The sequence below is a fragment of the Cryphonectria parasitica genome (assembly GCF_011745365.1).
Source record: "Cryphonectria parasitica EP155 unplaced genomic scaffold M406scaffold_1, whole genome shotgun sequence".
NCBI lineage: Eukaryota > Fungi > Ascomycota > Sordariomycetes > Diaporthales > Cryphonectriaceae > Cryphonectria > Cryphonectria parasitica.
In genome coordinates, this window is record NW_024468909.1 from 759,563 (window position 1) to 786,450 (window position 26,888).

The window sequence follows — 26,888 nt, forward strand, 5'->3', positions numbered from 1 at the left end:
TCTGCACGCCTTTTGGGTGGCAAACGGCCTTGTCTTCATTGTAAGTAAGGCTTCGTTCAGCCTTGCCAAGAGCCTGTCTCGGACACAAGTGTCATAGTGTATGTGGGCACTAAGAGGATAGACATCCTTGTACAGGCTGGAAATGGAGTAAGAGGTTTATATAGAAAGCAGCTGCGGTTCTCGGAGTAGTAGATTGATTGCTTACAGGGGAAAGAAACGGGTGGTGAGGATCCTGTGTAAAGACCAAAGTCGAGCCCAATAGTTAATTTATTATGAAGACGATGGAATCCACAAAACGAGACCATCACAACTGCTTTGCACACTACGCCAATTTAAATCCAACGCCAGGTCTTCAAAACCCGTCTTCCCCTCTTGCCCTCCCAAAACTCCAACCCAAGCCTTCCAGTATTCTAATGCCATGTCTTCGGCCCAAACGTTTGTCCCACCGGCAGAATAACTTGTATAGCGGTATCCTGCGCATCCATCGTCTGCGTCACGATGTCATTACCCCACCACGAGGGCGGGCTGATGTCGTTCAGCGTGAACGCGAAAAAGATGACCAGGGTGCTGAGCGCGAGGCCGAGGTCGAGAGCCGACGAGGTGAGGAAGTTAAGGCGACTCCACCATCTGAAGTGCCGTGTCTTAATAAGGTACTGGAACACGAACCCGACGACACCCCATGATAGGTAATTGAGAGGCGTGGCAGGCGGGATGGATCCGGAGCCGCCGAAGATGACGGGGGCGATGAGGTACTTGGCAGGTGACTTGGGCCAGCGCTTCATGGCATAGTAGAAGATGATGGGGACGACGGCGCCAACGCCGAAGAAGATGAACAGGCCAGAGTAAATCTGGCCCGGGGAGAAGATGCGCGATGGGCCGAGAAGACCCCAGATGACGGAGGCTGTTGTGTTTACATGATCAGCGTGGATTCCTTCTTGAGACCACATCTTGGAACCTCCAGCAGCCCGGGGAAGAAGCGTACCTGAGAAGAAGACCTTGCCTCCGGGGCAGGAGAAGTGTTCGCGCTGGGTCGTTGTGCAGACCTCGGGAATAGCGTTGAGCGAAGCATTTAGGACAATGATCTGGATGAAGCAGGAGAAGGTCGTTGCCACCACCTGGGCCATGAACATGGTCCGCGGCGGGATCTTCATGTAGTGACCAAACTTCAGGTCAGATACGAAGGACAGTGCCTGGCTCATTGTGATGTACCCAAACGTTTTGAAACTATAATTACATAGGAGTTAGCAGATATCCAGTTGTAGATGGTAGGAAAATGCTTTATTGAACTCACATCATTAGCGCCAGAGGACGTCCAGGTTGGATGTACCCATAAACAAATTCGGTCAACACATTCAGGCCAATCTGGTTGTTCGTGATAGCTTGAATGATTCCAATGGGCAGCGCGAACCCAAATGAGATAGCTACTGCCAGTAGGAAGGACCACCAATTCAGGTTGGTGGGGTAGGCCAGTACAGTCACGAAGCCAAGACAGAGCATCTACAAATGACATCAGCTTGTGACCTCGGATACAGCTTGGGGTAAGGAAACAGCGTAACTTACAAGAATAAACAAGCTCCCGTACCACCACGTAGGAGCCTCGGGGTACTTTCTCATGAGCTTCATGTGGATATCATCAGGCTCGCTCTTGCTGTGTCTCCACTGCGTCCAGATTCTCTCGCCATGATGTAGATACGTGTAGACTATGAGAGACGTGATGGCAGCAAAAGACAGACCGTAAGAGAGAGCAAAAGTAGTACTGAAATTGCAAAGTCAGTGGCCCCGTCCGCGCGAATGAGAAATGGAGGGACAATAAGCACACACCTGATGAAGAGGGGCGAATAATTCTCGTACGCCTCTTGGTCGAGGGTGAGCTCTGGCGTCAAGATGCGCGTCGTGTTATAAGGGGCGCCCGTATTATCGTAGGTTCCGGAATCGCTCATTGGCAGGAATTGGCCGTACCAAGTCCCCGTGTAGTGGAAAAGAGAAGCACCAAAGATGAAGAAGACCACGACACCGATCAGGGTATTGGCGATAGCGTGCCAAGGGGGAATCAATGGGGAGCCAATGAAGCCTGAGATCTGAGTCCAGTCAAAGGTGATAGGGATGATGGACAAGCCAGTGGAAGCGCCAAAGAGCTGATTGACCACGGGATTCTGGGGTGCGATCCAGGTAGCAAAGGCAAAGGTACTCAGGAACTGAGCAAAGAAGCCAGGGATGAAGTAGTACACGAAGCCGCCAAAGGTGACGTACGCAAACCACCTGTAGCGAGGCATCATGCCGCCAAGAACCGTGGGGTCGGGGTGCTCGTTCTTCTCGTACATAGCGTTCATAAGGGTGACAGATACCAAGTTGGCGGGCCATATCATCGACGCAGGGTATACAAGGAACCTCCTCATGATGCCCGCGATTCCATAACCAAGAGACTGCGTCGAGATGGTCAACATGAACTGCCAGGCGATGCCAAAGTCCTGCTTGTAGAAAACCTTCTGGGCCAGGATAATGTCTGTTGCATAAGCCACCGAAAAAGAGACACTGGCCATCACAACAATGATGGAATGCTCCTTGATGTTGAATGGTCCCGGGTTAAGCGACCACCTCAGACCGAAAGTGTTGAAATGCTTCTTGGGCATGATTTTGGCCCATCCATGACCAATAGGCCATGCGATGATCTGGGCAATGAGTGCTCCAAGGCCGATGGACGGGTTCCGGAGTGAGAACAGCGTGTTCATCGAAGCACCGATGACAACAAGGGCCAAACCAATAGTCCAAGCACGCACCTGGGTGGTTTATGTGTGTTAGCAAGCCGAGGGAAAATTTCAGCTACCGATTCAGAACTTCACTCACCGTATTGCAAGGCATCTCAACATCGTAGTTGTGCACCGCGGCCCGGACTTCCGGGTAGGGTGAGTCCTCCTCGTCTCCATCCTCGTTGTAGATCTTGGACGCCTTTTCCTCGTCGATGGAGTCGGCGGAGTTGATAGAGGTTCGGGATGATACACGTGTCGCCAGCGGTCGTGTGTACTCCTCGGGTAGGTTCGGGTCTAATAACAATTCGTATTCTGATCCTTCTTCGTCACTGTCTGCTGGCTGGGTATTAGACTCACCCCATAGCGAGAGGCGGTGCTTGAGGTCATCGACAGGGCTCATCCGGCGACCCAGAGGGGTCTCGAAGGTGCCCGTCGACGACGATTCAGCTTCCGCCTCCTTCCCACTAGCCCCCGTCACATCAACCTCAGTGTTCTTGTCTCGATCGTCTCCTGCCATACGAAGCTTTTTGGCCGTACCAGACGGCTCGTCTCTGTATGGCTGGGCCATGGTGCAGGACCCGACAATGAGGAGAACGAATCAAGAGACAGACAGACACCCGTAGAGGTATGATGAGCAAGAGGGGAGTGTGCTATTTAGGGGTGATCTAATTGCCCACCTATGCTTTGCTGGTCGACGACCAGCTGGGCCGAAACCACGGCAAAGCAGTCCTGGACTATACTTTGTCGATCGCAAACGAACATGAAGCAGCCCAAAAGTGATCTCAAAGTTTGGCCCGCGAGGACGCTGATAAGGTCCAGTAATGGGATTCGCCTGTCCCACGAGGCAAGACCGTCATCCGCGCTTCGACCGATGTATTAGCTCGTGATTTGCAACCCCAGACCCGGAGCGCTGCAGAGCAGGGCACTCGGATAACAGGTTTGTCGTGTGCCACCAGACAGCAACTGCTTGCAGATCAATGCAGCTGGGCTATCCGGACAGAAGTTCTGAGTTCGGAAATGGTGGTCGAGTCGTAAAACCCTAGCCCTGGCCTAAAGTGTCGATTTGGCAGACCCAATCCGCATGAAAGTGAGGTGTCTCAGATGAGAACCAAGGTTATCGTCCAGTCACGCAAGCCGAGGGCGAGACTATACCACGCGGACGCGTGTGATTGCAAAACTGACCTGGTCGAAGGTCTATCCTGGCTAGATTTTGACGATCGATTATATGGCGATAAGGAAGGGAGAGAGTGTCTAGAGAAGGCTGAAACGGACTTGCGGCAAGCACAGGTTGGGCCGCCAGATAGCCTCGATAGTCAAGGAACGGGAGTGATCTCGACTACCATGTGGAAAGCTTTGGGAAGCACTGCATCTCTGTGGATATGAAACTGTGGACCCTTATCGTGTCTCTTGGCGTAACGAAATATCTTGATGGACTTTAAATGGTCGGATACGGATCTATGATGGTGTGATCATGGACTCGCGATGAAGCAGCTGGGAGTATGGACAGACAGACGTCTTAAGTCCCCTGGTACTTGTTTCCCAGCCTCGAGAGAGAGGCCGTTCACCCTGTACTCACGATGTACTGTCTCGAGACGATAGCCCAAGAAAGCGAGAGAAAACCTGACTTGCAATCGCCGTGTTTCGAGACGAATGAACGAATCGAAGGTGGCTGAACCCCGAAGAGATGTTCCGCGCAACAAGGCCGTCTTGAAGGAATGGATTGAAGTGAATCAGCTGCCAGAAGAAGAGAATGTCTAAATTGAAATAGAGACGAGTTTCATATTGTTTACTGGAGGGTATTTCGTGGGTGCAGCATCTCTGGTCAAAATCCAGAAAGGCAATGTGTTGTCGTCTCTGAGGAGGAGGAGGAGGAGGAAGAGGATGCGGATTAACAGAGCAGGGGACTATCGGGCCACGTTCTTTGTCAGACAATGCGGCTGCGTGGGCCTTATTGTGGTCTGGATTTAGAAACCGCGATCTGGTCCTAGTAAGCCTGATACCTCGCCATGCCTTGCCCCTGCAGATACCGCCTACCACTGGTTACGGGGCGAACCTGGGGGTCGTAGGGCAGGCCCGTGGGCTTGGGGCAGGGGTGGTTCACCTTCCCACCTGGCTCTGGATTAGCGCAACCCAGTCAGAACCTTATCGTTTCTTTTCCTGTCTTCTGCGGATGACAAGTTTCATCCATGGAAAATCCTCCTCCATTCTCAGCTCGGACACATACATTCATTGCTACCAAGAGCCATTGAGAAGCCTGAGTGATCAAGCTTCTCATCAACCTTAAGCCAGGAACAGGAACAGGAACAGGCTCACTGATACTGAACCCCCTGTCTCTGTAGCTTTGACGCCTGTGGCCTCGCCTGTTAACTCTCGAGTCTGGGCCTCGGACATGGAAACACTATGCGCCGTGTTGTCGTGACAGGTCTTGGCGCCGTCAGTCCCCTCGGAGTAGGCGCCCGCAGAACCTGGAAACGTCTCCTAGCTGGGGAGGCTGGATTGGTAGATCTCTCTGCAGTCGAGCCTCGAGCCCGGTGGAAAGGTCTCACCAGCACCGTTGCTGGACTCGTTCCAGGCGGCGCGGGTGGACTAGCTGAGGGACAATGGCATCCACCAGACTGGCTCGATGCCACGGAACAGAGGCGCATGTCAAAGTTCGCCCAGTATGCGATTGCGGCTGCTGAGATGGCCCTCGTGGATGCCGGGTGGAAACCAACCTGCCAGGGTGACCTTGAGGCTACTGGGGTCTGCGTGGGGAGCGGCATTGGCAACCTGGACGAGCTCTACACCACCAGTCTCGCCTTTGAGAAAGATGTGAGCGAGCTTGGCCCTCCTGAAACGTTGCTGCGGTTTATGCGCGAGAGGCTAAGATCATAGGTAGGGTTACAAGAAAGTGTCTCCCCTGTTTGTCCCCAAGATTCTCATCAATCTTGCGGCTGGCCATGTCTCCATGAAGTATGGGTTTCAGGGACCCAACCACTCCGCAACCACGGCGTGCACAACTGGCGCTCACTCCATAGGAGACGCGTCCAGGTTCATTGCGTACGGGGACGCCGATGTTATGGTCGCCGGCGGCTCGGAATCTTGCATCCACCCTCTGACCTTTGCGGGTTTCGGCAGGTCTAGATCCCTATCTACCGCCTACAACAGTGATCCGAAGGCGAGCTGTCGGCCCTTCGACAGGGATAGAGACGGATTTGTCGTGGCTGAGGGGGCGGCTGTCCTCATTCTCGAGGAGCTCGAGCACGCCAAGGCGCGAGGTGCCGACATTCTGGCTGAGGTTGCCGGCTATGGCTGCAGCGGTGATGCACACCACATGACGGCTCCACGAGAGGATGGGTCAGGCGCCTTGCTAGCCATGAAAAGAGCTTTGAAGAATGCGCAGATAAGACCACGTGAGGTGAACTACATCAATGCTCACGCTACCAGCACCCCGATTGGCGATGCTGCAGAAGCTAGTGCAATCAGGACCTTAATGCTGGGAGAGGATGGTGTGGACAGTGAGAGCCAGGTCACCGTGAGCAGTACCAAAGGAGCAGTCGGTCATCTGCTCGGTGCTGCTGGTGCGATCGAGGCGCTCTTCTCTGTGTTGGCGATCTCAGAGGTAGGCCACCACAAGCCTGAGCAAATACTTAAGACAAAGCCACTGACTGTTCGCAGAGCGCAGTACCACCTACCCTGAATCTGCACAACCCAAACGTAGGAGCCGATTTCAACTTCGTGCCCCTGCAGGCACAGCAACAACGGGTGGATGTTTCCATGTCGAACTCTTTCGGCTTCGGTGGTACAAATGCCTCCCTTGTATTTTCAAGATATTTGTGAGGCCGTGAGTGCATGGCAACTGGCAGTATGGGCTTTGATTGCATCAGCAATGGCGTCTTGCATTACAGACTTAGGTGTCAGCCGAGTCCAGCCTATGGAATTTCCGAAGAACCACATGGTTAAAAGGCTGAGAGGACTGGGGCGACTTGTTCTTTGTATTTATTCCTGATAATATCATTTCTAGGAGGTCAAGACAATTCCGGGACTTTGCCATAGTGTATTTGGTGCGAGATCTGTCCAGCCTTTATTTTGCGGCTCGTGCCTGCGATTTACCTTGCTTTCCTTTTTATTTGTATGCTTTATATTCATCTTCATCCTGCTTGAATTGATGCCCTCTTCCTTTGATGCTTCTTTCTATCCCGAAGCCTAGGGCAGGGGGTGCACTTGGCTGACCAGGAACAATTGTCTGCTAATGATTTGAAGACCCTTCATCATTCTAGTGCTCGGAACTCCACTTCGACGCTGCTAGAACCATGCAAGCACTGCAGTAAGCCTGCCTGCCGGCGCATCATTACAAGGATTGCATCACTAAATTTTTGGGCTCGAAGCGCAAACCATCCATGACGCGAACCATTGTCAGCCCGTATATCACAGGAGCTGCATGCTGTTCCAGACCTGGGCTCTGAGATTCGAGACCCTCCCTCTCCAGTCATATCGAGGTTCGGCTACAAGATCATGGCCAACCAGCTTTGCAGACCATGCCGCGACCTCGCGCGGCGGCAGCTTCGCGCCTTGATCGAGCTGAATTACACCCAGCGCACCTCCGTCGCAGACATTGCAAGACATTCGAGACGAGCGTTCCACCAGACCACCGCACGTCGAGAAGAGAAGTCGCAGCCAGCGTCTGCGCCTTCCGGGCTCAGTAAGACTCTCCTCACTATAGCTAGTGCGATTTTGCCGCGGAGAGCAGTGCAGCCGTACGCGATCTACGGTGCGACGGAAACCATGTACAAGGCCTGCTCGAAGCCGGCAGCGTATACGATTTCAGAGGAGCTTCGAAAGAAGGAAGAGGTCCCTATGACAGAGGACGGCATGGAGATTGGTGTCGGAACTGGCGTGTGGTACGAAGGTAGGTTAATTTGTCCATCCAAGGCGCTGTTGGGTGCGCTGGGTTCAATAGGTCACTAACGGAAGCTTTTTGTTTCTTTGTGCGCTGCAGAATTTGGCCTCGTCCCCACCTTCAGCACCTGGTCCCAAGTTACCATGCTACACCTCTACCTCATTGTCGTCCGCCTGCGCTGTCTCGAGAAGAACGCCTGGCAGGCCTGGCAGACGCAGCTGGTCAATCATTTCTTCCAGCACGCCGAGGACCTGATGGAGATCAACCACGGCATGAAGAGCAGGATGATCCGGTCGGGCCAGCTCAACTCACTCTTCCAAACATGGCGGGGCGTGATACTTGCCTACGACGAGGGGCTGGTTAAGGGCGATGCGGTTATGGCCGCCGCCGTGTGGAGAAATGTGTTTATGAGTAGGGAGGATGTGGACATGCGGCATGTGGCGGCAATCGTTAGCTGGATGAGGTCGACGCTGAGATCCTTGGATCAGATGCTCGACCCGGCGTTGTTGTATCATGGAGGGACCGTGTTCAAGACGCAGCCTACCGCGGAACTGAAGGTGGTGGATCAGATGGCCTCTTTGAATGATGTGAAGCCAGCGTCTGTTGAAAGCGCTAAGCAGCCAAAAAGCCCGGCCAGTCGCTTCGGGTGAAGCATTACGGGCACGATGGCTTGCGTATAGAGGGCAGATAATCAGCATCTGGCCGCTGTGAGCAATGTAATTATCTGGAACAAGAAGAAGGGAAGAGAAAATGACGAGAAAAATAAAATAAAAAATTAATCTGTCCTCTCCCACATCTGAAATTCGTACTGTGTGTCGTTTTCAGATTGCACACCCTCTGGCACTGCTTCCCCAGCCCACGCATCCAAGTCCTCCTTTGGCCTCTTTGTCCACCCGGGAGTGCTTTCCCCCTCATCGCTCAGCTTTAGCGAGAAGTGCGTGTCACATTCGAAATCAGTCATGACCTTCGTCAAAAGTACCCTCCTCGTCTCCCCCAACTCCAAGGCTGAAGTGTAGATCTGGCCGCCGCCTATGACGAACACCCGTCCCAACGTGCCCGGTGATTTACCATGCAGGTATGATATTGCCTGCTCCAGCGACGAGGCCTTGACCGGACCTGCCTCGATACTGCTTGGCTCCTCGGGCGGTGTGCTGAAGGATCGGCTGATGACGATATTGAGACGTCCTTTGAGAGGGCGAAACTTTGGCGGGATGCTATCCCAGGTTTTGCGTCCCATGATCACTGTATTGACAGTTGTGGGTTCGACCTGACCAATGTCAGCCACAGGACGACCTACTTTTCAGCATACTTGAAGACCTGTCTGAGATGATACTTACTGCGGGCGGAAGCCTCTTCGTGATTCTTGCAAAGTAGGCCATCTCCTTTTTCAGACCCGTCCAGGGAAGAGTCCCTCGCAGGCCAATGCCCATGTCACGGGTGGCTGCAAGTACGAGGGTGAGCTCTAATGGCCTCATTGTAGACGGAGAGGTTTCACTGCCCATGATATTGAAAACAAATTATCGCCGGTTCCAAAAGACAAACCAGATTCATTATACAGACTAGAATAGATCATCGCACCTGCCTTTCGTCTTAAATTTCCAATCGTTAGACGGCCGCCCTAAACCAGGAGGTGAGCCTGTCGTACACAGCATCCCCTTTGCGTCCAGAGCACCTCAATAAATGACGTTTGATTGCAAAATAGAACTACAGAGGTGGAACCGAATACTTTCTCAACTTTAGATCAAGCTTTCAGGAGAAATTTACTTGAAATGGGCTCGTCTTCTATCCTCCTTTGCAGCACAAGGGGCTACAAGGACCCTAACCCTGGAGGGACAAGAGCACGTGACCATTCTGGCTTACCTAACTAGCGTTTGTTCCCCACCAAACCTTGGAACGTTACAAAAACCAGCCGCTGAGCAGCTCCCGCATTCGTCTTTCTTCCTAACACCACCAACGACTTCTCTCACCGCAGAACAATGTAAGCTCCTCTCCCCCATCCTGTGTACCAATATCATCAGCAGCTGCAGCTGCATCCTCGCAATGGCCAATTGATCATTTCCATTCAATTGATCTGTCCATCCGCGACCGCGCTGCTCTGCTGCTGATGCGAACTACGTCACACGTCGCTCGGAGCTTGAACATACGCAGCTAACCCCACCACCAACAGTACCAATCGTTCACGATGAGAGCCAAGTGGAGGAAGAAGCGCGTTCGCCGCCTCAAGCGCAAGAGAAGAAAGATGAGAGCGAGAAGGTTCGTCTCTCCAAGCTTTTCTGCGTCCTCACCCATTCCTGAATAAGTACACTGACTTCATCTACAGCAAGTAAACACCTCGCACCAAGCGACCTCACGGTAGCTCGAGCCTTAAACAACAGAGCCATCATGACAACCATCAAGTAATGATACACACCATGTCATTGTCACCGGCCTGAAGCAATCACTCGCGTTAAGCACCATCGTCATCTCTGGTCTACCATCTGCCTGTGTTGGGGAGGATCGGATCTCCTGAGATTCCTGGACCCAAGTTTTGGGGTGGATTGGAGCTGGGCGGGTTCATGACGACGCATGAAGGCTGGCAATTGTGACGGCTTCTTTGTAGAGAACTACCTATTACATTTAACCCGGAGGTCGATACGGGCACACGTGTTTGCATGACACGCCACTACTGGAGCCAACTGCGATGCTATGAAGGACACTCACGAAAACTTGAAGGGGGTCTTGAGACAAGTACAAAGCAAAGAAAAAGCAGTTCGCTTCCATCCATTCCACATCTGTGCGTGACCTCGCGTGACCTGTCTCTGGACCACAGCAAATCCATGTCAATTGTCAGTGTTGCTACTTCACATTGTGGTTCCACGTCGTACGGACTTCAAACCCACACTTGACGAGTGAGAAATAGACAAAACGATGTTTGGTATATGAATTTTCTCCACATCTTGGGCATTTGTTGCCAGATCACTGTACACCTGCCTACACGAGCGTAAAAAGGCTACCGGGCTTGTAGAAGAGATCTGAGCTGCAGAGAATCGCAGGGAAAAAATTTCCTTCCTCGGCTTCAAAGTGCTATACTACCCAGTCTGGTAGCGTTGAGCGGCCAGACATGGTTCTCCGTTGCCATCGTGAGCTGAAGAATACTTCTCTGTCAGCTATTGTCTAATCCAATGACTTTTAAGGCATTTCGAGATTTCAAGCTGTGCGACAGCTTCTTCCGTATGATGTCGTGAAAGTGGGGCTGCCTGCGGGTGTTGAGACTGGCAAGCGGTGTGGTCGGCAAAAACAAAAAGTTCAGAGGCCCCTGCCGGTTTGGCCTGCGCCTGGCCCGCCAACTTCCTGAAATTTTTGGCACAGCAGCCCTGTGCAGCGATTTGTCCGCAACGACAGCTCTCCATCTTTGGGTGATTGATTGCAATTCTCGATCGGTTCAAAGATGGCGGGCGTGAGTAGCAAGAAGAGAAAACACAACGACGACCACGGGTCCGAAAAGAAGAAGTCGAAGAAAAATAAAGTTGCAACAGACTCAACCGCATCTCTCCAGGGTCGGTCGATCAAAGTCTCCTCCGTTGTGCAACCACGAATCTCTCCGCCAGTAGTCGGTATGTGTTTCATTCGACCCCAGACGTTGACATGGCTCTGACACTCCATCTTCTCCTTTTCTAGCTACCGCGCCTGGCATTTCGGTGTCCCAAGATGCCGTCTTCAACTCATATTCACGACGACCTGCAAAACGCCCTCGGTACCGTTCTGATGACCTCCTCCTGCACTCCGCGAGCCACAGGACACTGGACTACACGGCACGAGAGGACAAGCCGAAAGATGGCCAACCGCTTCTCAAACACTACATAGGGCTCCTCGATCCAACCACAGGCCAACTACAGCTCGCAGAAGCCAAGAAGATGATCGTGAGGGGCGCTGTACGGGCACAACAGGCCTCCGAGGAGGAGATGCAGCCACAACTGTCATCTCAGGTACACATCACCCAAATCACTTGTACTCCAAACACCCAGCTAATGTCTTTTCAGTCTATGTACGATCAACGCACCGAACTCGGCCAAGCTTTCGGCACCAAGAAAGCGAAGAAAGCGCTCGCCGCCGTGGTCGAGAATGCCATCAACCCGCATAAGTCGAAGATTAGCGACGGCGCGCAAATACTTGACGCATCCGAGAAGGCCCTCATGGCTTCTATGAAGGATGTGGCCATGAGCGTGCCGACACACGAGGACCTGCAGAGCGCTATCGATGCCGGCAAGCCGGTGCCCAGGGGCAACCTCGAAGCCGACGAGATACAAGACGTGTACAAACCAGAGGAGCTCATCGGCAGGGACGTACTGGAGCTGATCCAGGTCAACGACTGGATGCAGGCTGTCAAGAAGAACGAGGATGTCAAGCTGCGGTCGCGGTTTGTGGCAAACCGGCTGAGGCGGATCGGGTCGGGGGAGAATGCGGTGGCCCGACTGCGGTTGTTAAGGTACACTTATTTCTTGCTAGTGGTGTTGATGACCTCTCGCAAGGGTAGGGACAAGGGCGCCAGGGAGATCCTTAAGAAGGATAAGCTTCAAGAAGAATTGGCGCCTGCGCAGCCGCCCGTGATCGAGAGCATCCGCCGTAAGTTCACAGAGGGGGGTGTTATGCGTAAGCCGCATGTGGATCTGCTCACGACACACCTGTGCGCATTCGCGTGCATACTTGATAACTACGACACGAACACCTGGGATCTGAAGGAGGATCTCAAGCTGGAGCAGAAGGAAATGAACCAATTCTTCATGGAGATTGGTGCGAGGATCAACAAGAGGAAGGTCGAGGAGGGCAGGACGGATTGCTTTGGTGTGCTGAAGTTGCCGCTCGTGTTCCCGAAGATGAGGCGGGGAAGACGGTGAGAATGACGATGAGAAGGTATATGAACATGCCATCATCAAAATTATAGACCAACGCTGTACAAGGGCTGTCTTGGGGGTGGGGCTGAACATTGCATTAGGAGGCCGAGACCCATGCATGGACCTCGCTCGAAACTCACCACCACGGGAAACCATCCGTCAACCGGCTCACCGATGTTTAACCCACCCGATTAAACCACTAGCTACAGCACAGCGCAACATAAAATCCAATCACTATTTGTTCACAAGGTAGCACATTCAGTGCATGCCAATCTATAATTTCTCTTACATACCCTCGTCCATATTCGCCTGATTTGCGTCTATGTTGAGCAGTTAGTATAGAGAACAGGCAGAACTACAGGTCACACTTTTCTCACTTTTCTCTAAGATTCCGGGGTCCTCTGGCCTCTTACGGGTGGCAAGGTTAGAGCCCAAAAAATATTAAAGCAGCATCAGTCGACATCAACTCGGATCCAACCCAGCCAAGTCACTCAGCATCATTCTTGTATAGAACCGGTCGACCCACATAGAAGCGGTTCGCTTGGGAGTTTCCAACTACAATTTTAGCACGTCCGTGGTGGTAGAGCAGTGCGTCCAGTGGAAGGGTTTGCAAGATTTGACTTGGTCAAATCTCAGCAAAAACTGCCCCTCTAGCTGGCAGCCAGCACAGCACAGCCAAGCTCATCCCCCCCCCCCCCTCCTCTTCCCCCTCTCTTTCTTCTCCTCCCTCCCTCGTTCAACCTCGACCCGTCCCTTTGCATCCTGCAGCAGGGGAGATGCTATCGGGTCCTGCCGATCTGCCTTGAAGCCCCAGTTGCCCCGAACCCCCTCGTCAATAAGCCCACGTTAGCAAACGCCATGTCAGTCCGTTGAGCCTCATCCTACCCGCCCGCCATGTGGAGTAAATAAGTCTCCCGACCACGCGGTACCCTAGACATCTGCGAAGACAATGACGACACGCGAAAATAGATTTCCCATTTGAGTAAACTGTTTTTCTGTCGATGACCATGGTGAGCAACCTTCATATTATTGTAAATTCTTCGTAGCCCTGAGGCAAGACTTTCTTTCTAGAACCGAGAGCTAGAGTATATCAATTGCGCTTTTTAGGAATTCACATCTGGTAACATTTCTCTCTCTCCTGACTTGCTCTGGGTGTTCAATAAAGGTTCACAATCTTTTTCGAGTTGAAGCGGCTTTGAGGGTTTTTGCCATTGTCCTGAGGTTGTCAGGGGGAGAGCATCCGTGCTGACCCGCTTATGCGGGGTGCGATTGGCCAGAGATTGGGGGAGACCCACAGTTCTTCCCAGGAAACGCGTCTAGTGACTGCCATTTTCCTGCCATCAGCCATTCACCCTGTCTGTCTGAGGCAGCGCTTTTGCTGAACAAGACAAAATCACTGCCCATCAACTGTGACGATCGAGTTCATCAAGCAGTCTGCATTGCCTGCATTGTTCATCACACATACAGCATGTACTCCACTCTGGCATGTCAGTTCGAACCCTCTCGCTCCTGATCTCCACACAACAGTGACCACAGCCACTCTGCTGCTGCATCATCCCCGGATCGCATCTTCCTTCACAAGCAAGCACTGCCTATCTGGTGTCAGCTCCCCTACACACCAGCCAACCCTCTCTGACCCTCTGCTGCGTTATACAATGTAAGTCTTTATCAGCTTTCAAGAAGTCCACAGCACTGTGTCACACCCGTCTGCCCTCTATACAAGGTCCATGGCCAGTCATAAAGCAAAGACTTCCGGAAAGCCTCCCCTCCAGCTCAAAGTGAAATTACAACTAAGCCAACCAGTTGACGCCTTATCAGCACAGCCCACTGACCTGCATCATCATTGCGCATTCATTCAGATCAACCTTGCTACAGACTCAAGCAAGGCCATCTCTTGTTATCGATTCTGCCACCCATGCTTGATTAATTTTTGAGCAAACATCCAATCCAACAGCTGCCTGTATCCTCCCAGCCCCCACGAAGCAAGCGATTCTTTGTCTTATCACCACAATGGCGCCGAATAAGCGAAAGAGGGATATCCTCGATGGCTTCGACCCCAATCAGTCCGATCCTGACGACGAGAATTTCGATCCCAGCGAAGATCGACCACGCCGTTCCAAGAAGACGCCCCGGGTTTCCTATGCCAGGGGCGGTCGCCCCAGTCGGCGCGCAAACAAATATCGTGGTTCGGATATCGACGATGATGAAGATGATGTTCTCTCGGATAGTATGGACGAGGGGTCCTTCGTCGATGATGACGAAGACGAGGAAGAAGCACCCGTCAATGCCGCCGGTCGCCGAGCCAGAAAGGCTGCTGTGAAGGCCGTCAATTACGTCGAGGCAAGCGACGAGGATGAGATCGTGGACGAATCAGATGACGATGATGAACCGAAACCCCAGAAGCACTCAAAGATTGTGATTTTGAAGACGGGCCACAAGGGTGGGGCGTCGTCTTCCGAACCAGTGCCCGGATCATCTGTCGGTACCCGGCGCACCAGGGCCAGGACGGAAGAGGCGGATGAAGAAGAATTCGTGGAGCTGACAACATCTGGCAAGCATCAGCAACCCGCCCGAGCTGCATCGAGGAGCAAGAGCCCCGAGACCTTGACCCGTCAAACACGGAACTCCAGGGCATCAAAGGCTCTCAAGGAGCCAGCCACTGCGACGATTGAGGAGGCATCTCATGAGACCTCATTCCAACCCGAAGAAGAGCATAACGAAGATGCTGATGCGCATGCTGACGAAGAAGTGGTTGAGGACTCCGAGGGCGCTGCTCAGCAAGAAAAGGGCGTGGGAGAGCAAGCGCCGGTGGAAGACGACGTCCCCATGGAGGATCCCAACGACCTTGCATTGCAGAAGCAGGATCCCGACGAGGACGAGGACGATAAACCCATTGTAGGACGTCGCATGACCCGCTCACTCCGCCAAAGTGTTTCTGGCCCTGCCGCTGAAGAAGGCGGTGACGACGAGTCAGTAACTTCGCGCCCTCGACGTACAGGCCGACTCATCCGTAAGGGTAGTGATCGCATGAACAAGGGCGGTGACGACGAAGTTAGCGATTTCAATCCCAACGACTCTGGCGAAGGCGAAGGTTCCGAGGGCGGAAACATGGATGAAGACGACGGCGATTCAAGCGAGCGACCTGCTCGTGGGCGCAGAACCACAGCGCGTGCTAAAAACCGGCGCCATGAAGATGATTCTGGCGACGAGTTGGTGTTCGACCCGGATGAAATGGCCGAGGAGGCCGAAGACCTCAAGCGCAGCTCGCGGTCGCGGTCACGCCGAACCAGGCAACGTCGCCGTCAGTCCACGCCAATCGCATACGAGGAGCGATCAACCCGAAGACGTCCGGTCGTCGACTACAGGATTAGAATTCCTGCAGAACAGATCGAACAGGAGGATGACGAGGATATACCACCACCTGCCTCACAGCGCAAGCGCAATGGCGGCGGCCCCGCCAAGTGGCAGCGCACACTGAACTCAACGTTTGGCCCATTCGGCGGGGCTGGCGGGGCAGGGTCCTTGCTAGAAGGCCCATGGGGCACCGGCGCTGCCGCAGCTATCGGTGGTGCGGATTCAGACAGCAGTGACGACGAGCTGGGTGCAAGGACGGGCACTGTCGGCGGCGCGATTGGCATGACGCCGACTGCTGCTAACGGTCCTGGGCTGCTGGGAGGTGGTGGGGATCTCGAGAAGCTTGGTCTTGGTGCATCGCCAAACGTTGGCAAGATCAAGGACCGAAAAGCTCTTGCAGATGCAGACCCGCTCGGTGTTGATATGAATGTGGATTTTAGCAAGGTTGGCGGCCTGGCAAACCACATCAACCAGCTGAAGGAGATGGTACAGCTCCCTCTGCTCTACCCTGAGCTCTTCCTCAGGTTTAAGCTCACGCCCCCGAGGGGTGTCCTCTTCCATGGTCCTCCAGGCACCGGTAAAACTCTCCTCGCGCGGGCCTTGGCGAACTCGATTGGTAGCGGGGGTCGCAAGATCACCTTCTACATGCGCAAGGGTGCCGATGCCCTCAGCAAGTGGGTGGGTGAAGCTGAGAAACAGCTACGACTGCTGTTCGAGGAGGCCCGCAAAACTCAACCCAGCATTATCTTCTTTGACGAGATAGACGGTTTGGCACCTGTTCGTTCTAGCAAACAAGAGCAGATCCACGCGTCGATCGTGTCGACACTGCTTGCATTGATGGATGGTATGGATGGGCGCGGTCAGGTTATCGTCATCGGCGCTACCAACCGGCCGGACAATATTGATCCGGCCTTGCGGCGACCTGGACGATTCGATCGCGAATTCTACTTTCCACTTCCCGACGTCGACGGGCGGAAGGCCATTCTTGACATCCACACCAAGGACTGGGGCTTGTCAGAGGCATTCAAGAAAGGCCTGGCTGAGAACACCAAGGGCTACGGTGGTGCCGACCTACGCGCACTCTGCACCGAAGCTGCGCTCAACGCCATACAAAGGACATACCCTCAGATCTACTCGTCTGAGCAGAAGCTCATTGTGGACCCGGCCAAGATCAGCATCCACGCGACCGACTTTATGATCTCGATCAAGAAGATGGTGCCCTCATCCGAGCGGTCTGCATCATCAGGAGCGACGCCCCTGCCGAAGAGTGTCGCGCCTCTCCTCCGAGACCAATTCGCTGCTATCCAGGAGCTCCTGAAGAATATTCTCCCCCTCAAGCCAAAAATCACTGCGTTGGAGGAAGCTATGTACGAGCCCTATGAAGACTCTGACCATGGCTTTGGACGAGAGAGCATGCAGCAGGATTTCGATAAATCCCGTGTCTTCAGACCCCGCCTGCTGATCTCTGGTGTACCTGGCATGGGGCAAGCTTATATCGCAGCTGCCGTGCTGCACTACTTTGAACGGGTCCATGTGCAGAATTTTGACCTGGCGAGCATCCTTGGGGACGGTCGGGTAAGTCAAATCTTGCAGTCCTTCTCATGGTGCGTTTACTGATCCGTTTGTCTGCAGCCTGCCGAGCAAGTCATTGTCAGCATGTTTACTGAGGTGAAGCGTCACAAGCCAAGTGTCATCTACATCCCCAATGTCGATGACTGGTGTGCCACTCTAGGAGCTGCAGCTATCACCGCGCTTGTTACCATGCTGAGAACCATCCCGCCCACTGATCCGGTTCTGCTGTTGGGAACTTCGGAACGCGAAGCGGGCCAGCTCGACAGAAACATTCTGAGGGATTTGTTCGGGTACTCGAAGAAGAACCGGACAGAGATCGCTCGTCCTAATGCCGTACGTTGACCCCCCCCCCCCCCCCAGCGCCTCTACTCAGATGTGAACTAGTACTTACAGCCAATTCGCAGAACAAACGCAACGAGTACTTCCGGAACGTCGTAGCTCATATCAAAAAATCACCGACTGACTTCCCGGACCCTCACACGAGAAAGAAGAGAGTGCTCGAGGATCTGCCTGTCGCTCCGCCGCCGCCTCCTAAGCCAAAATCCAAGGAGGAGGTCAAGCAAGAATTGAAGAGGGATAGAACGATGCTGAACCAGCTGAAGCTCAGGCTCCAGCCCGTGATGGATCAGATAAAGAAGCGTTACAGAGCATTCCACAAACCTATCATACCACATGACAGGCTTGATTTTCTCTTCGAAGAGGCCGACCCCAATTACGTGAGCGCCGACGTCGTGCAGGCACGCCCGTTTGTCATCTCAAGGGACAAAGAGGGCAACCAGGTGATCATGGAGGTTGCAACCGGCAAGTACTATTACAACCTCGATACAACTGTCATCGAGGAGCGGATATCCAATGGTTTCTATGCCCGACCCAAAGATTTCTACAGAGACATCAAGACCTTGGTGCACGATATCAGGAATACTGGTGATCGCGACAGGATCATCAAGGCCAACGAGATGGAAAGCAATGTAGACGTCGACATGAACGACATTGAGATGACGACCGGTACGGCGCAATGGGAGGCCTTGTATCAGCGACAGGTGCAGCGCCATGCCCAGGAGAATGAGAAGGCGAAGAACAGAGCTGCCATGGAGGCTGCCGTTGGTATGGTACAAACGGATGTTGTTATGAATGGCACCGAAGATGAATCGCAGCAAGGCCCGGTCACGATAGGCGTGCCCGTGCCTCCTGAGGCGGGGACAACCATGGCACGCTTCCGGGTAATGAGCCCATTGGGCAACGAGCACGCCCCTGAGCCTCCTCTCACCAATGGTGACTCGGTGCCTTCTCGACAGGTGCAGAGCGGAAGTGATGAGCCTACACAACCACACTCCCAAATGGGACCGCCGCAGCTGCCTAGATCCGGGACCTCTCAATCCCAGACAACGTCTGCGCAAGCAACCGCTGGGACAACCCAGCAGGGCACGCAACACATTTCCCAAGTCTCAGCACTCACATCACTTCCACCAGGTGTGTCGCCTTCTGCAGTCCTGAATGAGGCTTCGACGACCAATGACCCGAGTACGACTCATCGATCATCTGACAATTGGAGCACGAACGCGACCAACGGATACCACCCAGGTCTGGAGATTGCCTCGCAGCTGCAAGATACACAGTCACCGCCTTCGCAAAGGTCCCGTGACCCCAGCCAGCACACGGCTTCTAGCCACTCGTCATGGGTTCACTCTCAGGCGGCTGCCCTAGCTCGTGGCGGGCTGGGCAACACCGGTTACGGGGCAGACAACTTAACGAGCCCTACATCGTCTCAGGCGGATAATGATCAGCGTGCCTCTAGGATGGGTGTGATAAGCCTGCTTAACGACCCTGGCGTCAATGCTGAACACTCGTCCATACGCAACTCTGGTGGTACAGCTACGACATCGTCATCTCAAGTGCCTGTGATACATCAGGGAGAGATCGAGAACTTCCTGGAGGAGCTCACAGATCGGACGTCCGGCTGCACAATCGAGCAGCTAGAACAGATCAACCGGGAGATGATGGATCACATATGGGCCTCTAAACACGAGTGGAACCGTATGAAAGTCCTCAACCAGCTGATGCAGGTCTTCAACGAAACCATTGCGGACATCGAGGACATACAGGGTTTTGGTCCGTCTAGTCAGGACGAAAACGATGAACGTGCGAGATTATACGGCAGTGGTTTTGACGAATCCGCAATGACATAGGACATACAAGATCCGAATGGGAGATGGTTACTTATTCTTTTCTTCCTTGAGCTTTGTGGACATTCATCGAGGGCGTTTTGCCGGGCCCTTGTACATAACACCACTCTTGTCAGCTTGTGAGGGCCGAGGAGGAGTCGGGCAAGACAAGGAGCAGGGTGCGACGAGTTTGTTTCTTTGTTGTTTACTGGATTTTTTCACACTTTGGACATACAAGGTAGTCCGATGCGACACAAAGAGGACAAAGGAATATTTCCGAGCAGCTGCACATCCTGGGTGCTTTTTCTCTTCTCCTTTTCTTTTTTTTTTTTTTTTTTTTCCCTTCTTTTTTTCTCAACCGGCCCCTCCATCGGGCGTAATGCCTCTCTATTGGTCAGAATGAGGAGAGGGGGGGGGGGGATTTGGCAAGCATGTTGCAACAGTGTGTGAAGACAAAAAGAATTGCATGTGTTGTATTTCTAGAGGTTGCACCGGTACACACATAAGTGCGTAAATGCATTTCCTCATCATCACGACGCCCGGGGGGGGGGGGGTCGTTGAAATAATATCCTCAATGTCAGACGAAATATTGTATCGTCCCGTCTAACAGACAATCTTGTCGGTAGGAGTGTTTGTGTCAACTCCTCTTGACTACGTACTTGTGTGCTTGAGCAGCCCCAATTCCCGAAGCAAAGGCCGAACGTGTGGATGTCTGGAGGAAGAAACGCGGGAAGCAGCCAAAACGAGCCAACAGCTAACCACAAATGCTGATTTTGGTTTCCTTTTGTCCTTTCTGATTTTTCTATACCACCAAGTCAAGGGCGAACGAGGGTCGTAGAGGTAGACAAATCATTATGCTGCGCCCTTCGTTGTCACGCGCACACGTCGATCGATCGTCTATCGAAAAGGGGAGGGGGAAAGGAGGCAGTCTTAGCTTTGACCGACTCGTAAGGTCCGTCGAAATATGTGATATATCGCCGTCGTGGTGGTGGAGGTAGTGTAGAAGAAATACACTAGCTGTAAAGAATTGGGATGGAGGGGGGAGGGGCCTCGTCATCCTTTCTGCTGGCGACGAGGCGCCGTATTACCCTATTTGGTAGGGATTTACCTGAATCGTACTTAACCTGCCGCTCGGCATTGGTGAGCGTGGGTGGTGGTGTGTGTGTAAGCATGCATGTTGTGTGTGTCTGTACATATGTATGGGTGGGTGGGGGGCTTTAATGGATTGGACGACAGGCGGTAAACTTTTTCTTCTTTCTTTCTTCTCAGAGTACCCACTCTTGGTAATTATGCATACACCGAGACCGCCTAACTACAGAGAACCGGAGGAAAAGAACGAGAAGAGGAAGAGAAAAGTTACATCACATAATGTTGATCTTCTCTCAACGGGTTAATTTAAAGAGGTGTACTGGGCCAAACGTCGCTTGGGCAGCATAGACAGATTTACGCAGTATGAGCCCAGGGCACTTAATGTCGTCTAGTCGACAGAGCGAACTCAGGTGATAGAAGAAGAAGGGGGAGGGGGGGTCAACAAACGAGGCTGAGAGGCTGAGCACCCACCCCAGCATCCCCAGCCATTGATCGTTTGCGGTGGGGGATCTTCCGACCGACGTTCGACAGGTTGGATTAGGCACCTAGACCTGACAGGAAGATCGATCGATTGATTCTCTGTGGTTTGTGGTATGGCCGATCTGTTCCATTGGTTCTTTGCTTCGGCAGCCTACCATAGTACACTCTGAATAGGCTAGTTTCCTTTTTCTTTCTCCCCGTCCTTTTTTTTTTCTTTCTCTCTCCATTAATTTTTCCCCCATCATTCCCCACCTTTTCTTCTTCCCAGGTAGTAGGCCTGCTTTGAGGTCGCCATGGGAAGCATGGAAAGAGGGGGGAGGGGCTTAGATTCATTGAGTCTCTGGAAAGGCAAGGCAGATGCTGGGCTGTGTGGCGCTTTCTTCAAGCCTCATTGTGAATATCTCTACCTGTATGCCTGAAGAGTTTCCGGGCTGCAGAAATCCTCGTTGATTCATCCTGACAAGGTGCCTCATCTTGGCTTCTTGAAGAGCAAGTACATAATTCAAATGCAATCGAGCCCTCAAGTGACTTTTAGGCTAATAAGGTACGGAGGTTGGAGATGCATTGCAACTGGCAAGTAAAAGGAACAAGAGGAGGAAAGCAGTCATGTTTCTTCATGGCAGACAGGCGTGTATGATAGTGTGGCTGCAGCAAGCGCTGCACTACCTTGTCCTGAGAGAATGAGAGAGACATGGGTTTGGAAGATTGTGGCAAATGTCCATGTCAGTGTCACGGAGACAATGGCTGAATGGCATTGAAGAATTAAGCGCAAGAATAGGGAGCGGGTACAGGCCTTGGCACAGTGGCTGACAGGGCCACTACTATAGCATTGTGCATGCATGCCACTATAGCGCCACTGTAACTGTTGTGGATATACATTACTACGGACAGCGGTTCAGTGGTGCAGTGAGCAAGGAGGCTCAAATAACGGTTGAGAAAACGCTAACCAAGCTTGGTAGTACCTGGTCTAACCGCCCTCTCACCCCTGTTGGGGTATCCTGCTCAGGGGGCCGGGGCAAGCCACCATGTACTATCATAGTACAGTCCCAGGCGCATTTTCTAGTTGCGGAGAGGCAAGGAGAGGAGGAGGCGGGGGCAACAACCACTCACCCTCTAGGATCCACCACCACCACTGCGCTGCATTGCACTTGCACTGCCCTGCCCTGCCCTGCCCGACCCTATCCTTGCAACACCGCATTACCACTGCGCTGGTGCTGGACCGTACTACGGTGCTGTACTCACCCTCTGCAAAGCCGTCACAGCACACATGCCCATACAGCAAACACATCATTTCTCATCATCATCACCACCATCAACAACACCACCACTGCCACCTTCAATTGCCCTCAGTCAACAGGACAGCAATAACCTTCCTCCCCCTCCCACCTCCACCTCCTCCACTGGCCACTTGTCACCTCCTATTGTATCAATCACCTTTTCTTTTGTCTTGTCTTGTTTGATCTTGTGGCCAATTCCCCTCCTGACCCAGGCCAATTCGGCCTTGTCTTTTGCGGACCCGCGACTCAAGGCTGCTCCACCTGCTTCGCGATATTGTCCTGCTGCGTCCTAGCTTTGTCCCAGACACAACACGGCATTCTCATCCCAACTCATTTCAACAATATCATCCCAGGGCCAGACACAGCACCATCAGAGACAAGAGCCCATTACGCCTTCCTGGCTCTTTCTTTCTCCCTCTCAGTCTGGCTGCCTCTCCTCTCCTCGCTCCCTCTCGTCCTTACATTACTCCTCGCCACAGCTCGACACCCATTCGGTTCCACCACTCGCGCTCTTTCTCCCCCTCCCTCTCTCCCTGAACGGACCCTGGGCCTGGGCAAGAATCTCCACTGTCGACAACGAGACGACAAGAAAGGTCCTCTGGAACATTCGCCCCAGTAGCACAAGGCAAGGCACAGGGGGACGGGACCGCCACTGTCAACCTGTCTTGCTTTCCGGTGACACTGCGCTCTCAGCCTGATCTACCCTGCAAAACGGGCCCAGCCCAGACCAGATCACCGTCCCTGTGCTACGCGACACTCTTGTAGCCGGCTGTGGATCTCTGTGCACGCTTGGCCCCCCGTGGTGGCCGTGCTTGCTCACCAAATTGCTGTCGGCGCTCTGGGCTTTGACGGGCTAAGCGTCGTGTGCGTGCGGATCGCTTCTTTTATGGCACAGCAGCCGAACCTTTAACAAAACCCACCCGCCTCCATCCGCCCAAAGTACACGAACCACCTCGAAATCTCCGGCCACTGCGGGTACTCGCCGCCCCGACAACAACACCGACTTTGAATTGCTGCCTCCCAAGAAGACCCGGCCGCCTCGTGCCGAGCTTCACAGACCTTGCTTGGCCTTGCTCTCGCTCTCTCTCTCTCTCTCACACACACCCTTTCACTCCCACACCCTCTGAGCCACCCCCGCGATCTTGGACGAACAGACACATCCGCCCACTCACGTCCAATCCTCGACCATGAGCTTCAACCAGGGGACGGCCTACGCCGAGTCCGACGCCGACGATGAGTACGAACGTGACCTCCACGAGAGCTCTCCCGTAGATGCTACCGATGCCTCCTTCTCCCCGACCGACTCGGACCCCCCATCAAACGAACACACACCCACGACCTACGGTTACCGGTCGAGCGCAGACCGCCTGCCCGAGACAATTATAACAGAATGGACTGCCGAGGAGTGTGCCGACTTCATTGCGACCATCGGGCTACAGCAGTACTCGGATCGATTCATAGGTGCGTGACCAGCTGGCCCCACATGCATATAATTGCTGAACACAGGAATATACTGATGATATGGGGAGTTGCACCCTGAACAGAGAACGAGATTGTTGGCGAAGCTCTGGTGGCCTTGCTACACGACGACCTCAAGTCCATGGGCATTTCCAGTGTTGGACACAGGTTGACCATCCTCAAGAGCGTTTACGATGTAAAGAAGGCACAGGACGTGCCTTTAGAGAGCGATCATTATGTACCCTTGTGTAGGTCAAGATCGAGTTCTGAACCAGCTCTCAGGCACCTGAGAGACGCATGTGAGCACCCTACTGATGTTGTCTTTTGCAGCTGCCGACGCCGAGGCCCAATATGCTACCGCGACCCTGAAGGACATCAGACACCTGGTGGAACAATTAAGACTACGAGATGAGCGAATGAACCTTTTCGAGCAAGACTTCAGGAGGTTAAGCGAAGATTTCCGGAGGCTACGAGAAGACATGCTACCAGCCCTGCGCCTTGCCAAAGATGCGGCACAACCTCTGCCACACGTCAGCAATGGCTACGACACGACCGTGTCCCCACCAGCGCCCACACCGTCCACAAGTAGTCAGTCTGGCGGAGGACTTAAGCGGCAGTACTCCACCAAGAAGATCATCCTGGGGACTACGCCTAAGGCGACCTCCCCCTCCCACCAGCAGACAAGCCACGACCGAGGCCTAGTGGAGCAGACCCTGGATCCGTCCAGCGCTGCCGAGAGGGCAGTGCTATCCTCATCACACCTGGCCGCCATGAACGGAGCCGGCGGCCCGAGTGCAGTCTCGCCGGGCTACCCATCACCCAATATACCCTCACCAACCTCTCCACCAAGTGTCGGTGGAACCACCTTAGCTTCACGATCCTACCGTGCCGACCAGCCCACGCCTTCCAGCCGCTCGACCTTTTCCCAGTCCGAACACAATTACGATCCCCCCCGCGAGAAGCCACCGGCACCACGACGAGGCCAGACACCCGCCCCTGACACGCCGAGCAGCAGCTCCGTCGAGATTTTCAAGTCCTTCCGCGTGAGCCTCGACGACCCATGTTACAAGGTCTTACCAGCAGCCCTCAAGAAATACCAGATCAACGCACCGTGGGACCAGTATGCGTTGTACATTGTGTATGGCGACCAGGAGCGCTGTCTAGGCCTTGAGGAGAAACCGTTGATACTGTTCAAACAGCTGGACAAGGAGGGCAAGAAGCCCATGTTTATGCTGCGAAAAACGAACAACGCGCATGTGGACATATCGGGTGAGGCGCCGGGGAGCGCTGGACTGGGATCTGCCAGCGCAAGGGGCGCAGCGACAGGCTATGATCCCCCAGGTGGCATCATATGAGGAGCGTCGGGGGTTGAGACGTGACCGAAAGAGAATATCAGGCTGAGAGCCAGGACGGCAGATCCTGGATCGCTACAAAGCTGCTCGAGATCGACAGACGAGAAGAAGCACGCTACTCTGGGCAATACCGACGACGTTCTGACCCATGTGATGCTTCTCGCATCGTCAGGCCGTCGATTCGCGAAAGTACGGAACAGCACCGTCGCACTGGATCGAGAATGTGGAATGTCATGCCGGACGCCTCTGGGCACCGTATACAAGGGGACCAAAAAGGGTTATGTTCAATTAAGGCTGGTACGATATGGAGGCCAGCTCTTTTTCGTCTGTCTGGAGCTTGGGTATCACCTCCAGCGGTTTGGATCGTGTGTGGGATCCGCCATTTGTTGTTTTACTTTTTATTTTCTTCTTCTCCATTTGAATCTGTATTTCTCCTTGTTGCTTCAGGTATTGTGTTGACTTTGATATGTGAGAACACGGGAAATGCTGTTGATGTCGTTCTGTCTTGCAGCGGCGACGAGCTGGAAAGGAGAGAGGGGTACATTTTCTCGAATTTCTTCTTCATCCACATCTTCTTGGGCTTTTACTCCCGGTCAAAATACTACTTGCACCACCTCACCCCGCCTTTGGCATATCTCCAAAAACTTGGCTGCTGTGTTTGCTAAAAACTCCTTCGGGTCCGGAATGTGAAAGAGGGGGGTGGGGGACACACACAGGACAGTCCGGTTATGGCTTTCTGTCTAGCTTGATAAGGCCCAATTTCTATTGTGGCCTGGTCTCAACTGACGAGGCACTGTTACTTCTTCCTTAGCTCAGGTGGTGTGTGTGTGTGCAGAGATCAGGAGACCTTCACAGGAAAGTCTCAGAATCTCGATCAGGGCCTGTGTGGTTTTAGCGGCAATCTTGGTTTTCTTCCTACAGGCTTCCCCGCTCATCCATTTGCATCGCATATATGTGTCTGTATTGCTTAGATATTCAGTGGCATGGTGAGGAGAAGATAGGCCACACATGTGACAATGGACAAATTGTTAGGGCATTGCTTCATTTTCTATTTTGTGTACAGTGTGCGTGTGTGCGTCCGGCCGTGCCGTGCCGTGCCGTGTGTGCGTTGCGTGTGGCTTGCAGAAATAGATCTATTTCTGCAGGTTGATTGAAAAAATTGATGCTAATGTGCTGTCTACTGATGTAGTAGTCCGTACAACATTCCCTCTAATGAAGGAAAAGAAAAGGAGACCTACCCCATGCGGCCCCATCCTCCCGCCATGCCCCAAGGAACTGAAAGAGGATGCCCCACCAGCGATCAGACGATCTCGCCTCCGAGGAAAAAGTAAAGAAGAGAAAAAGGAGAAGAGGTAAAACCAAATGACGAAGTGAAATGAAGGAGAGTGAGAGAAAGAATGTGGCTGGCGGGGAAGAACGCCTAGTTATGGGTAAATGTCGTTCAACGTTTTCCCGAGACTTTTCAATAGACTTTTCTTGGTCCCGAACTTGGCTGGTTCATGGTCCCGATATTCCTTCCCGCTATTGCACCCCCAGAAGCAAAAACCAGAATTACAAAGGTGACAAAAGACAGCAGAGCCATCCATGGCTCCGCTGCTGTAGCGCACGACGGCTTTGCAGGTGTTCTTCGGCCTTGGAGGGCGCGCA

General features: G+C 53.3%; 8 protein-coding genes across 8 annotated transcripts; 5 read left to right on the plus strand and 3 right to left on the minus strand.

The window, feature by feature from the left end:
• Positions 1-250: 250 nt before the first annotated feature.
• On the minus strand, positions 251-3,147 carry M406DRAFT_284054 (small oligopeptide transporter; the record flags this gene model as incomplete). Its single annotated transcript, XM_040918545.1, has 7 exons — positions 251-901; positions 983-1,224; positions 1,292-1,497; positions 1,561-1,756; positions 1,822-2,777; positions 2,845-2,937; positions 2,998-3,147. The coding sequence occupies 7 exons, from the start codon at positions 3,145-3,147 to the stop codon at positions 411-413; spliced, it is 2,334 nt and encodes a 777-aa protein (XP_040780590.1). The 3' UTR covers positions 251-410.
• Positions 3,148-5,147: 2,000 nt separating this feature from the next.
• On the plus strand, positions 5,148-6,566 carry M406DRAFT_32790 (uncharacterized protein; the record flags this gene model as incomplete). The annotated part of the gene is made up of 3 exons (XM_040920264.1): positions 5,148-5,558; positions 5,626-6,348; positions 6,405-6,566. 3 exons carry the CDS (start codon positions 5,148-5,150, stop codon positions 6,564-6,566), a joined length of 1,296 nt encoding a protein of 431 aa, XP_040780591.1.
• Positions 6,567-7,207: 641 nt separating this feature from the next.
• Positions 7,208-8,384, plus strand: M406DRAFT_320002 (uncharacterized protein). The gene is made up of 2 exons (XM_040919334.1): positions 7,208-7,635; positions 7,726-8,384. Exons 1-2 carry the CDS (start codon positions 7,242-7,244, stop codon positions 8,274-8,276), a joined length of 945 nt encoding a protein of 314 aa, XP_040780592.1. The 5' UTR covers positions 7,208-7,241; the 3' UTR covers positions 8,277-8,384.
• Positions 8,385-8,401: 17 nt separating this feature from the next.
• On the minus strand, positions 8,402-9,101 carry M406DRAFT_244595 (uncharacterized protein; the record flags this gene model as incomplete). The annotated part of the gene is made up of 2 exons (XM_040916269.1): positions 8,402-8,893; positions 8,964-9,101. 2 exons carry the CDS (start codon positions 9,099-9,101, stop codon positions 8,402-8,404), a joined length of 630 nt encoding a protein of 209 aa, XP_040780593.1.
• A 1,952-nt stretch (positions 9,102-11,053) lies between these two features.
• On the plus strand, positions 11,054-12,500 carry M406DRAFT_325125 (uncharacterized protein; the record flags this gene model as incomplete). The annotated part of the gene is made up of 4 exons (XM_040919948.1): positions 11,054-11,062; positions 11,162-11,219; positions 11,284-11,591; positions 11,646-12,500. 4 exons carry the CDS (start codon positions 11,054-11,056, stop codon positions 12,498-12,500), a joined length of 1,230 nt encoding a protein of 409 aa, XP_040780594.1.
• A 2,007-nt stretch (positions 12,501-14,507) lies between these two features.
• On the plus strand, positions 14,508-19,609 carry M406DRAFT_335477 (AAA-domain-containing protein; the record flags this gene model as incomplete). Its single annotated transcript, XM_040921047.1, has 4 exons — positions 14,508-17,426; positions 17,484-17,756; positions 17,828-19,023; positions 19,090-19,609. The coding sequence occupies 4 exons, from the start codon at positions 14,508-14,510 to the stop codon at positions 19,607-19,609; spliced, it is 4,908 nt and encodes a 1,635-aa protein (XP_040780595.1).
• Positions 19,610-23,618: 4,009 nt separating this feature from the next.
• M406DRAFT_33424 (uncharacterized protein) lies at positions 23,619-25,244 on the plus strand (the record flags this gene model as incomplete). The annotated part of the gene is made up of 3 exons (XM_040920916.1): positions 23,619-23,892; positions 23,976-24,137; positions 24,220-25,244. 3 exons carry the CDS (start codon positions 23,619-23,621, stop codon positions 25,242-25,244), a joined length of 1,461 nt encoding a protein of 486 aa, XP_040780596.1.
• Positions 25,245-25,349: 105 nt separating this feature from the next.
• Positions 25,350-26,284, minus strand: M406DRAFT_100537 (uncharacterized protein). The gene is made up of 3 exons (XM_040914911.1): positions 25,720-26,284; positions 25,505-25,698; positions 25,350-25,460 (listed from the first exon to the last, which is right to left on the minus strand). The coding sequence occupies exon 1, from the start codon at positions 26,249-26,251 to the stop codon at positions 26,054-26,056; it is 198 nt and encodes a 65-aa protein (XP_040780597.1). The 5' UTR covers positions 26,252-26,284; the 3' UTR covers positions 25,350-25,460; positions 25,505-25,698; positions 25,720-26,053.
• Positions 26,285-26,888: the final 604 nt, after the last annotated feature.